Here is a 13,357-nt window from a genome sequence, read left to right on the forward strand (position 1 = left end):
CACTCCCTCAGTGAGCGGCCTATTTGATGATGACAGCGATGAGGAGACTGTACCTGCTGGTACCCTTAATCGCTTGAAGGGCAGCGTCGACTCTGGTGACTGGCATCCGTATGCTTTACCGTCAGCTCCGGCGAAGCACCCCGCCCATGGTCGTGTCAATCACTATGACCCGGCGGCACCATGGGATTACTCGGTTCCAGTCAATATTGAGCAGCTGCACGACGTTCGCGGCGAATCTCCGCATCGCTGCTTCCTGGTGGAATGGCAGATTTCCCCGCTTCAGTTGAGCTGGGTATGGGAAGAGCAACTCGACCGACGCTTCGCTCGGCGCATGGATCAAGTGATGCAATGGCGTGACGATCTGTGTCCAGGTGCCTTCGCCTATTATTACAAATAGCGTTTTGCGCGCCGTGATCAGGCTTCTCCTGCTGGAGGATGCTTCATGGACGCGTTCCGCGCGGCACTTTATCACCTTGGTAATACTGGTCTTGCATCCACGGCCACTGCGCTATGGGTGCATTTCGTGCGTGATCACCCAAGCACTGTCGATGGAGTTTCTCGTGCGGAAGCTACGGAATTCTTTCGCGTTCTTCAGCGCAACGATTTTCCGTTGGATTACGATCTTCTCTTCCAGAGTCCACTTGATGCTTCGTACACGAATGTGGAACGGTTCCAGACGTTTGTCCAAATACTGCGTGAAGGAGTGTATCTCACGAGTATTGGTGATGGCCTCGTCGGACACTGCGTTACTGTTCTCGCGAAGGGTCCAGACACTGCTGTTTCCGTACTGGATGACGTTGAGCTGCCGGTGACCCCGGAACCTTTGACCAACTTGGCGTATCTCGACAAGGTCAAATGGATGGGATTGATGAAGCTGAATCCAGGGTATCGTTGCCGCCGCGGGAAACGAAAGTCCAGGCCAAATCGAAAGAAAGCTCGCCGCGAGAAGAAGCAGCAGAAGTTGTAGGGAATGTAATTCGGGAATACATGTAGGCTCTCGGGCCCCCTTTACTCCTGCCGTTGTCGTTCATCTTCTTCGCCGTTTCCTTCTCCTGGATGCTTCGAAGTCTCCAATGAGATCCGGGACCTGTGAGAGATTCTCGACTGGCTCCCAAGTAGATTTCTCCTCACCCACCCACTCCACGAGAAATTGGGTTCGTTGCTTGTGCGTTTGTTTACCGAGAATCCTCTGGATGAGTTGTCCAACTGTACCATCGGCGAGAACGACATCATGGGGCCTTGACATCCGAGTGGCGTCCTTGTAAGGCTTCAAAGATCCGGTGTTGAAGACTGGATGAAGTTTGTTTCCGGCTTGGATGTTGAGCTCGTACGCGTGATTATGGATCCTCTTCACCACCGTATAGGGACCTATCCACTTCGGACCAAGCTTGCTTGAGTTGGGTAATCCTGTATGTTTTTGATCCAAGTGTTTCGTACTCAAGTACACTCGGTCGCCAACTTCGAAGACTTGCTCCTCCCGGTTTCGGTCGAACACATCGCGCATATGCTCTTGTGCTTCCGCTAGTGCTTCCTGACACCGCCGAAGAAGAGCTGCTTGTCGCTCGCTGAACTCAGCACCACGTCGACTTGTGGGAACCTTGCCACGATTCTCCGCCGCAAGTTGAAAGCGGGTTTAGTGGGACGTATCCGAGATCAGCTTCGAAAGGCGCCATCTTGATACTACTGTTCACGGTTGAATTCACTGCGAACTCAGCGTTGGCAAGATGGATATCCCAGTCGTCTTGAACAGGGCCCACGAAGCACCGCAAATATTCCTCAAGTGTCCTGTTCATCCGCTCCGTCTGGCCGTCTTCTTGAGCTCGATGTGCTACTGTCATCTTGAGCGTTGTTCCGATTGATTTGAAAACGTGCTGCCAAAACGTCGAAACGAACTTCCTGTCTCTGTCGGACACGATGCTTGTTGGCATTCCATGAAGTTTCCAGATATGGTCGATGAAGAGCCGGGCAACGCCTTCGGCGTCTACCTTCTTCGTAGTCGGTACAAAGTGACATCGCTTTGTCAGTCGGTCGACGACGACCCAGATGGAATATGTTTTGTTCGTGGTAAGTCAGTGATGAAGTCCATCGAAATCGATCTCCACCGTTCGTCGGGAACACGTAATGGTTCCAGCAGTCCCGGTGGCTTCGTTAGCCTCGGTTTGTTCCGTCTACAAGGCTCACAGTCGGCAATGTACGATTGGATTGACTTCGACATCTTGGTCCAGTACCACCTCCTAGCCAGTGTCAGGTACGTCCCGGATGTCCCCCGTAGTTGGAGTCGTGACACTCACTGATGACCACCTGCCTCAACTTCACATCGTTGGGCACTACGATACGTGGACTATCGTCGGATGGAGTCTGGTACCACAGCAAACCGTTGTCTTCCGAATAGCAGCGATACTGTTTCTTCTGTTGTCGCCTGGCTTTCGCCTGCTGGCTATCTGCACGCCGCTGGATTGCTGTAAAAATCGCTTTTGCTTCTCGATCTCTCTTGTACGCTTTTTTGATCTTGGCTATCAACTCGCTGTCAGTGGTCACCTCGCTGACTGCTAAACTGAAGGACGCATCATTGAAGCTGGTCACACTCAAGTCATGAAAGTACTTCGTCTCCGGTTGCAAGTCTGGTCTTCGGCTAAGCGCGTCTGCGATTCCGTTCTTCGCACCTGGAAGGTATGAGAACGCTGGCTGATACTCCGCGAGGATATCGTACCAGCGCGCGAGACGACACTTCGCCATCTTTTGAGTAAAGAGACCTTCAAGACTCTTGTGATCCGTTTCCACGATTGGTGGCTTGTCTAAGCAGTAAATACGGAAAGCTGCCAGCGCGTGAACAATTGCCAGAAGTTCTTGCTGCTGCGTCGGGTAATTGAGTTCCGCTGATTTCATCTTTCTACTGGTGTAAACAATGGGTAGCTCAACACCATCGACAACCTGGAACAGGACTCCCCCGACTGCAAACTTGCTAGCATCCTTACGCAAATGCATAGGCTGATTGAAATCGGGCAAGTGCAACACTGGTGGATTGCACAGCCGTTTCTTCAGCTCCTTGAAGTTCTTCGACTGCTCTTCGTCGAAACGAATCTTCGCATTGCGCTTGGACTTCTTCTTGAGCAAAGTAAACATACTTGCTGTCAGTTTCGCGTAGTCTGGGCAGAATCGTTGGACGTATCCAGTTAAGCCGAGGAAGCTGTGAAGCTTCTCTTGCGTTCTTGGAATTGGCCAGTCCTTGATGGTCTGCACCTTATCTGGATCCATCCGCGCGCCGTTTCTCCCAACAAAATCTCCAAGGCATGGAATCTCGTCGGCACAGAAGACGCACTTGGACAGCTTCACGTATAACTTGTTGTCTCGCAAGATGTCCAATGTTTTGCGGAGAGCTTCCAAGTGATCTTCAATCTTCTGTGTCTTCGTGAAGATGTAGATGTCGTCGTAGAACGACTTCGTGTTCTCCAGATCGCGAAAGAGTTTCGACGTCAATCGATGCATCGTCGCTGGCGCGTTGCAGACTCCCATTGGCAGTACCAGGTACTCCCAGAGTCCGTTGGGCGCCTGGAATGCTGTGAACTTGATATCTTCGGCACGCATTCGAACTTGATAATACGCGGACATCAAGTCCATCGTTGAAAACCAGTACCCTCCGGCCATGGCGTCCAGTATGTCTTCTTTCCTTGTCATCGGTATGCCCTGCCGTATCGTATTAGAGTTCAAGTACCGATAATCGTGAACAATCCGCCACCCAACTGGTTTCCGGACGCAGAAGGTTGGCGCCGCGTGTGGGCTGATGCTTATTCGGATAAGTTTCTTCTTCACCATGTCTATGACCCAGAGCACGATCTCACGTTGCTGCTCAGGTGACTGTCGCCACTGTTTCCGGTACATCGCAAGGTTGGGATCTTTCACGTCGATCCTGTGCTCGATTTCACGCTTCTCCGGAAGACCTTCAGGGAGTTCAGGTTGGAACACCGTGTCCTTGTACTTCGTCAGCAAGTCAAAGGCAGGGTTTGCCTGGAAACTTTGCCAGTCTGTCTCCAGATAACGTTGAGCTTTTGCAGTTCCGATATTGTCGGGTTGGTCTCGCCGCTCCAAGGATCGAGCGACGTTTTTGATCATTTCGTTCGTCAGAACCAACATGAAGTCTGGTTCTTCGATCGACTTGGTCTTGATTCTCAGGAACTTTCGCAGTTTCTTTCTCGTGATGAACTTGGTTTGTATACCAGCTTCATCTGTGATTCCCATCGTGAACATCTTTTCCACGACGGAATCTCTTCCCCTGGTATCGCTGCTCCCAGCAGCAGTACCGTCGCGTCTCGATGACTTCCTCTCGTCTTCGTCTGCTGAACCCTTTCCAGCTGACGCGTCTTCCAGTCGCTCGCAAGCAACTCGTGGGGTCTCACTCTGCTCTGAGTCGTGAACGGGATTGACCGCGGACTTCACACCCGTTTCCAGCGCGGCACCTCGACAGGAATCGGGTCTTTTCGCCGACAGGCCTTTCGCCCCGACAGATCTCCGAAGCCCGGAGGCAATCACCGGTCCGCCTATCTCAATTGCCCACAGGTTTCACCCGCTCGTTCCCAGCGCAAAGTTCTCTCTATTGTTCCTTCGATTCGTCGACGTCTCCAGTCGATCTGTGGTTGCATGTCCTCAAAGAAAGGTATTCCAAGGATGCAGTCAAACTCTTCAGGTATCGCGTAGACAGCTGCGACGCATTCATACGCCTCGTCGATTCCGGCGACAAGGATACGTAGAGGTAGCACCTCTAGCTGGGCCTCCACAATCTGATTGTCTCGTAGCTTGACTCGAATGTTCTTGTCGCTGAACTTCGTTGTCTTCAGCTGGTGTTCTTCTACCCACCGCTTCGACACGTAGATCGTGGTTGCACCACAGTCTAGAAGCATTTTCGATGTTTTCTTCATCTTGCCAGCCACACTGATTTCACCGCCGACGGCGAACAGTGGACGTGACTTGTAGACTAGAGGGTTTTCACACAGAACATTAAGGCTGACATTATCAAACTTAACTGCTCCGGTTACTTTCTCTTCCACGACAGGACCCTCTTTCACTGTCGTGGCTTCTCGTTTCCCTGCTTCCCTTGCTCCTTCTTCCACGCAAAGCAGTTGGCTTTGATGTGGCCAGGTTTGTTGCAGAAGTGGCAGGTACGAGTCTCCTTGCTCTTCAAATTCGAGCTCGGCTTAAACCGTCCCTTTCCTCGGAATGGTTTTCCTTTGAACGTTTTCTTGTTGTCTTGAGGTTGCTCATTAGAGGTCTTCGTCTTCTCATGACGAACCTTGCGCTCACTAGCGTCCTCCACAAAGTGAGTCACCTCAAACTTGACAGCTAAGTCCATGGCGCTACTCAGTGTCTCAGGATTCTCGAGCTTCACGTAGCTTCGCGTGCGAGGCTTGAGACCGTTTGCGTAGAGCAGGACTTGGTCAAGCACGCTCATGCCTTCGACTCGAAAGATGAGGGCTGAGTATTCACCGTTGTACGTCTCGATATCCGCTGTCTGCTTCAGACGCTGGAGCTTATCTCGTAGCACTGACTGGTAGTTCGACGCCTCAAAGTGTTGGAGCACATGCTCACGGAAAATCCCCCACGTGTGCTCTTCCACTCGCGTCGTCGAAGCCCAGTGCAGGAACCACCCCAAAGCCGGTTTCTCCATCGCCGACCCGGCGATTCCTGGTATTCGTGGGCTCGCGTTGTCGATTGCGATTCCGTTAATGCGGCAGGCGTTCTCGACCTTGAACAGCCATTCGCGCACGTCTTCCCCCCTCTTGCCATGAAATTTGGGCAGGTTGCTGGGCACTCGTGTGCGTTCCGCCATCGCTTGATTCAGCCGGTCGATCTCGGCTTGAAGCTGCGCGTTCGTCGGCATGGGCTCTTTGTTGTCAGGTTGCTGGGACCAACAAGTGCTACTGGTTTATCGAAGTCAGGGGAGCTTGGGGGAGAGCGCGCCAAAAGAAAAGAAAAGTGCCTCCCCCGCAGTTCAGACGGATGGAAGCTTCTAGAAGCTTCCACATCCGTCCTACATCTGCCTGTTTATTCATTACAATACTATACATTCCATAGTACTACTAACAACCCATTACAATAAGATAATAATATCACCCAATCGGATACACTTGCTGGCAATCTGAGTGGTGGCGATTGGAGAATGAAGAAATGTCACAACGGGCACCAGTACCGTGGCTTCCATTGCGACAGGGGTAATTGTGGTGTAGTGAGTTCTCCATAGTTGCGGATAATCGTCCGTCGAAAAGACGCGACACCGCCCAAGATGTTCAGGCGACGAACCCTCGGTCATGTGATGTACAGAGACTCCAAGGTGAGGGAACCGACGCGTCTGCGCCGACTTGGTTCTGTTTCGAGTCCGTCAATGCCGACACCATCTCGCTGTGGACTTGCAAGATAGCCGCAGTTGCGAGCAGGACGTAGCATACGCGCATTGTTAGCCGAAGTTGAATGACGGAAGTGATGGTAGTGGGGGGGCTGTGCGGAAGTGTTGCGAGTTTAAAAATGAACAGCAACACGTGCTACCGCCGGTAGCCTACCGGTACCAGTACATGTAAGCTATTGTCTGTTTTGAATACCATTCTAAGCCACACGACTCGTGTCGTAATACGACAAGAGTCATACGACAGTCGTATGACTCTTGTCACGCGTTATCTTTGCGATGGGGTCGGAGTGGTGCTACGATGGTGATGATGGCAGAACTGTCCTGCCTCAAGATTTGAGGACGCTGTGGACATTATCACCTGGTGGCCTGAACACTGTACCGTACCCTCATGGAAACCTCAAAGTGTGCTGCACCCCACCACGAACAGCTTTAGTATGGTTTGCATGAAGATCCCATTTTTCCCTGGGGCCGGCCATCGTTTCCAAAGCACAGCTTGGTGCGTAAACCTCACGAGTTCGCGCTGATTTTGTTCAGGCACAGCACGGTTTCTTCTCCCAGGTGGCAACTGCATCTGGATAAATAATAACTTTCTTATAACAAACCTCAGGCACTTGCCGATACGCTAGCTATGTTTTATCATACGAAAGTTTTCTGGTCACTCTGGATGAGTTCACTTTGTACCGGTACATGTACCCTTATGACAATGGACATTCCGGTACCATACAGTGCGGCCACCCAAGAAAAAAAATCCGGTATGTTCGGTATTGCAGCATCAGTACTATTGGAGCTCGAAGGAAAAGAAGCTGAAGACAGTTGAGACTTGATGATGCTGATGATGATAGAACCCCATCTCATGATAGTGAATGTTAAATTAGTTCTTAAGGGATGGAAAGCTTTCTACTGAGGAATATTCTTGCTTAGGGTTTAGCCTCCACGTTTTGGGTTTAGGTTTCAATGGGTTACTTAAATGCCCTATCATCTTTCGAGTCTGATAAATTTCCATACGGAAAGTTAAACTCAGTCCCATTTTCTTGCAAATCGTCTATACCCACTCCTAAAAAGTAGGTATTTTCTTTCGAGCTGCGAGCTGTTGAATACTTTATTAATAAAATAAAGCTGTGCCAGCACTCGCTGAGCTCGTCATTTTGGAGTGAGAAGTAGTTCACTATAAAGCCACTAGAATTCTAACCCGTTTAAAAGGCCCTACAGCCCGCGGTAGAGCTCGTCGATCTGCGACTGGAAGTAGGCCTTCAGCTGTGGCAGCTTCAGCTTGAATGTCGGCGTCACCAGGTCGTCATCCGACGTGAACTGCTTCGGGTGGAAGTGCACGTTCTTGACGCGCTCGAAGCCCCTCAGCTTCGCCTCTGCCGCCACACGTTCTATGTCCTCACGCACGTCCTTCTGGAACTCGGCATTCTGCAAGATCTCGCCCTTTGTGGCGTCTTCACCGCTCGATTCCTTGTGCTCCAGAGCCCACAGCTTAACCACCTCCGCGTCGGGCACTACGACACCAACCAAGCAGCTCTTCAACGAGTCTCCGTACACAAAGATCTGTGCCACGTACTTGCAAGTGGCTTACGCGTTCTCGATCTTCTCGGCCGCGACGTATTCGCCCTGTGCGAGCTTGAAGATGTTTTTCTTACGGTCAATGATACTGAGCGTACCGTCAGCATTCCAACAGCCAATGTCGCCAGTGTGGAACCATCCACGCTCCTTCTCGCGTCATCTCCGGGTTTTCGTAGTATTCCGTGAACATCTCGGGGCCTTTGACGAGGATCTCACCTCTTGGACGAGGTTTGTCGTGACTCGTGTAGCCCATTTCGGGCACGTCTTCCAGCTGAACTTGGCAGTACATGACCGGAGAGCCCACGTGCGACTCCGTCGGCATGTCAATGGCGCCCACACAAACTGCAGCAGCAGATTCACTCAGTCCGTAGCCTTCGACGACCTCGCAGCAGGAAATTGCCTGCATGAACTTCTTGACGTCGGCGCTCATAGGAGCTGAACCCGAGAAGATCAGACGCACGTTGCCGCCCAACGCCTGGCGAAGCTTGTTGAACACTAAACGGTCCCACAACGCGTGAGTTTTGCGCCCTTCCTCCACGCCAGCAAGTTTCGAGGCGATGGCCCTATCGAAAATCATCTTCTTGAGGCCCCCAGCAGCCTCAGCACCTTGCGTGATCTTGTCGTACACGCGGTTTACAAGTCGTGGTACCGTCACGAAGACTGTCGGCTGGAGCTCGCTAATGTCGTCCATCAGGAGACGCAGATCGCCCTGGTAGAAGCCTGCAGACGCACCATTCAGGTGCATTAACGCTAGCACTACACGCTCCAGTACGTGCACCAGCGGCAAGTACGAAATGTGACGATCCCACGGGTAAATTTTGAGTCGGTTGCTGGCTTGGCGTGCGGCGTACGTGAAGTTGCGCTGCAGCAGAACGACACCCTTCGGGTCACCTACAGTACCGGAAGTGTAGCAGAGCGTAGAGATGTCAGTTGGGAGTGGTGGATCTGCTGGATGCGGCTCTTGCTTGCCCTTCTCTTCGATCTCCTCGAACGTCTTGAGCTCGACGTCGTTGGCTGCAGCGAGGCGCCTCTGCTCGTCGGTAATGGCGTCAACCATGACGACGGTTTTCACTGACGGACAGTTCGAAATGCAGTTCATGATGACATCGAACTGCTTCGAGCCGCAGAATAAAACCTTCAAATCGGTGTGGTTGATCACAAAGGGTACGGCATTTGGGCCTAGAGTGTCGTACAGCGGCACCACGACGTAACTCATGCGGTCGCACGCGTGATTCGCAAGACACCACTCGACCTGGTTCTTGCAAAAGATGCCAACCTTGTCCTGCCGCTTGAGGCCAAGGATGGAAACCATACCGCTGGCGACATGATCCATGCGCGTCTTGACCTGGTTGTACGTGAACCACTCGTACGCTCCAGCCTTGCCTGTGCTGGGGTCGATAGTGCGCTGTCCGTAGCACGGCCGATTGCCGTCCTCGACGCTGCAGCCGATGAGGAAGTTGTGTGCAGCGTCATCTCGTCTTCGCTCACAGGTTCTTTGTCCGGGACCTCGTAGGCCGGGCCGTGATTGGCGTCACGTGTGTCGGGCACCTCGACGGTGTAGCGTTTGCCCGTGTAGGACTCAAAGTCCACGTCCGCCAGCGAACCGCTGGTGCTTTGTGCAGAGCCCATGCTTCAGGTGGCGAATGGATGGAAATGGATAGATTCTGTGGAGTTAATAACTTGGTGTTGCTTGGGAAATGAAGAATGACGAGCCGGGGATTGCTGCGTGGCCGGCGGTCGAGACACGCACGTGTGTACTACACGTTGTGGATACCGGTACATGTACTGTACATGTAGTACATGATGGAGGCGAAATCTTGGCGAAAGCTTACGCCCTGTGGTTAGTCGATTGTGGAAATTAAAATATACGGTACGCACTTCAAGTTGGATCTGCCATTGGCAGTGCCAAGTACTGTACTGTACATGTTCATCATACCAAGCAGAATACATGTAATACAATCATTGCTGAAAATACGGTGCTTCGGCGAACAGCTTACAGTGTACATGTACTGTAAAAGAAACGATGGATTATTTTCAGAATCCTTCGGTATTAAAAAGCCGAAGGGCTGCCATCATCACAGGGCTGGGCTGCTGTAACAGAAACCGTTGGTGGCAGGAGCAAAACTGTCACTTCTGTGCTGCCAACTATTAATACAAGGACGCCGAAACTGTATGAAGATCGACCCCATTTCCGCCGAAATTATCGGAAATGGGGTCGATCTTCATACTTCGAGAATTGCGTTGTGCCTCTTGTGCTACTGTTTTATTTCCTTCAATGGCAAGCATCCACGATCGAGTCACACCACCAAAGATCGCCTTACAGAGGTTAAATGTCGAGCCCCGTTCAGAACTCAGCTGCCAACCCCAGTTGATTAGTTCGGCGGACAAAACGGATTACAACCGTGACTCTTCGTTTTTTATACGGACGTTAATAGATGTAAAAAGAATACGTCGAAGAATTATGGGTGGCCCCCAATTATGGTTCTACAATTTGCTGAGCTACATTTACTTGTACATGCATTTCAGGCAAGTACTGTATGATCGAAGACGACAGTCTCACGAGTTTCAGATAGATTATCTGCAGAGGAATCACGCGTTACAAAAACTACAGCTGGATCGGTCGCTCTAGATTTTGTTTGTATCTGGTCGAAATTGTGCCCTTCTTCGCTTCGGTGATGCTGTACAGTACAAGCGAACGTTTATATCCATCAGCTCATAGAATGGTAATTTATCTAATGGTTTAAAAATGCAAACCTCGATACTAGACCGTTTAAAATGTTTTTAATCGGTATTTTAAAAAAATGGCTTAAAAAACGGTACGCTGGTGGACCTTATTACAGTACCAGTAATCAAAATTGTACCTGTTTAATAAATTGCTGATGGTCATTTTTGCTTTTGAAATAAATAGTAAGGATTCGATTTTTTTTGCGTGCATCATTGGCTTGTAGCCCGGCTACAAAAGCGCGAAAATACTTCCTGTTTCCTCCAGTACCTCGTAGCGACGCTCGCTGGTCACTCAAAATTGAAATTTTATCGCTCAAAGCTAAATACAGTAGCGTCGACAAACGGCCTTCTATTTGGGTATGTTTTATCCTATAAGCGTCGAAAGCTGACGTATAGTACAGTACACCAAACTTGAATTAACGTGGCGCACACAACGTCAACTCTCGAGGTTGCGGCCGTCGCGCAGTCTTCAAGATATCGGCTACCGCGCGTTGCCTTTCCTCTTCTCGTTTCTAACATGGGTGCAGGCAGCAGCTCCGAGCTTCCAATGAGCCAGACGGACTTTGATTCCTACACTGGCAAACGCTACACCGTCGAGGTGCCCAACACGCGCGATGCCACCCACGGTCCTGCCTACACTGTGCCCGACAAAGACCCGATCAACGAAGAGGAGATGACACTGTACCACAACTTCCTCGCCGGCTGCAACATCGAGAACGGCAACCGACCGCTCTACGGTCGCCGCGTCATTGACCCTGACACAGGCAAAGCCGGAGCCTACGAGTGGCTCACGTACAGCCAGATCAAGACGCGCATGGAGCGCGTGGCCAGCGGCCTGAAGGCTGTGGGTCACTTGAAGCGTCAAGACATGGTGGGGGTCTTCTCGAAGAATCAACTCGAATGGTGTCTAGTCTCCCACGCGTGCGACCGCATGAGCTACGTGCTTGTGCCGCTGTACGACACGCTGGGACCCGATGCAGTGCCCTTCATCGTCAACCACACCGACTTGAGGGTTTTGTTCTGCGGCGAGAAGCAGTTCGAGGTAGTCCTGGACTGTGTAGCCGCCTGCCCTTCCTTAAAGATCGTCATTCAGTTCGAACCCGTCACGGAGAAGCAGCTGCAACAGGCCACAGAGAAGAACATCGAGCTGCGGAGTCTCCACGAACTGGAGCTTCTGGGCGAGGCGGACCCGCAACCTGCCGACCCTCCACTGCCCACAGACGTGTCCACACTCTGCTATACTTCCGGAACCACAGGAGACCCCAAGGGAGTCATCTTACTGCAGAGGAACTACGCGTACGTGGTCCGACAGATGTGCAACCGGATGCACATTCTCCCCACGGACGTGCACTGCTCGTATCTGCCGCTAGCTCACGTGTTTGAGCGCGCTGTCTTGGGGGTTCTCCAGGCTCACGGCGCGTCTGCAGGCTTCTACCAGGGCGATCTGCTTCTGCTCATGGACGATCTAGCGGAGCTCAAGCCGACAGTCTTCGTCTCAGCGCCGAGACTGTTTAACCGCGTCTATGACAAGATCACACAGGGAGTGGCAGCTGCCGGAGGACTCAAGAAGATCCTGTTCGATCGTGCGCTTGCAGCTAAACTCGCGGGCCTTCCTGACGGTCACAAGACCCACGCGTTGTGGGACGCTTTGGTGTTTTTCAAGGTTCGCTTGGCTCTTGGTGGGCGTGTGCGTCTCATTTTCTCGGGCTCGGCGCCGCTGAGTGCGGAAGTGAAGGAGTTTATGAAGGTTGTCTTCTGCTGTGACGTCGCCGAGGGCTACGGACTGAGCGAGACGGCTGCTGCTGTGGCTGTGGGTGGTGTTGACATGCCCATGGGGCCGCACGTTGGAGCGCCTCTCATGTACGGACAAGTGCAGCTGGAGGACGTGCCTGAAATGGGCTACACGAGTCACGACAAGCCTCGTCCACGAGGAGAGATCTGTGTGCGCGGTCCTACGGTCTTCGCTGGGTACTACAAGGAGCCTGAGAAGACTCGAGAGGCTATGGATGACCGTGGGTGGTTCCACACAGGCGACATTGGCTGCTGGAATGCCGACGGTACACTCAGTATCATCGACCGGAAGAAGAACATCTTCAAGTTGGCTCAAGGTGAGTATGTCGCGGTAGAGAAGATCGAGAACATCTACGCCAAGAGCAAGTACGTGGCTCAGCTCTTCGCCTACGGTGACTCGCTTCAGAGTTGTCTGGTCGGTGTGCTGGTGCCTGATCCAGAAGTGGCGCAGGCTTGGGCCAAGGAGCATGGACTGAGTGGGGCGGATGCTTCCAGTGCGAGGGTGGTGAACAGCCCAGAGTTCCAGAAGGCGGTACGTGCAGACATGGCTCGAGTCGCCAAGGAGGCACAACTGCGCGGCTTTGAACTCGTCAAGAGCGTGCACTTCCACCCCGAGCCGTTCTCTCTGGAGCAAGGCCTGATCACCCCCACGTTCAAACTCAAGCGCCCCCAACTCAAGGCTTTCTTCCAGCAGCAGATCTATAAACTCTACGAAGGACTCAAGTGAAGGAAACAATTGGGGAGAGGAAGGCCAGTGCATATCTACGAAATCCTATCAGTAAAAATAGTAATCTGGTCTTGAACATGAACTCTACCTGTAGAAATATATTAATACGCGTGGTTTCATCGCTCTTTGACTCATCTCGACGCTGTCAAAGAAAA

At 52.0% G+C, this 13,357-nt stretch overlaps 2 protein-coding genes across 2 annotated transcripts; one reads left to right on the forward strand and one right to left on the reverse strand.

The window, feature by feature from the left end:
• Window positions 1–7,597: 7,597 nt before the first annotated feature.
• On the reverse strand, window positions 7,598–9,293 carry PITG_11655 (long-chain-fatty-acid-CoA ligase, putative; the record flags this gene model as incomplete). Its single annotated transcript, XM_002901149.1, has 4 exons — window positions 7,598–7,957; window positions 8,000–8,104; window positions 8,166–8,794; window positions 8,840–9,293. 4 exons carry the CDS (start codon window positions 9,291–9,293, stop codon window positions 7,598–7,600), a joined length of 1,548 nt encoding a protein of 515 aa, XP_002901195.1.
• A 1,867-nt stretch (window positions 9,294–11,160) lies between these two features.
• Window positions 11,161–13,303, forward strand: PITG_11656 (long-chain-fatty-acid-CoA ligase, putative; the record flags this gene model as incomplete). The annotated part of the gene is made up of 1 exon (XM_002901150.1): window positions 11,161–13,303. One exon carries the CDS (start codon window positions 11,202–11,204, stop codon window positions 13,200–13,202), a length of 2,001 nt encoding a protein of 666 aa, XP_002901196.1.
• Between the last annotated feature and the right edge of the window lie 54 nt (window positions 13,304–13,357).

The sequence above is a fragment of the Phytophthora infestans genome, genomic scaffold (assembly GCF_000142945.1).
Source record: "Phytophthora infestans T30-4 supercont1.22 genomic scaffold, whole genome shotgun sequence".
Taxonomy (NCBI): domain Eukaryota; phylum Oomycota; class Peronosporomycetes; order Peronosporales; family Peronosporaceae; genus Phytophthora; species Phytophthora infestans.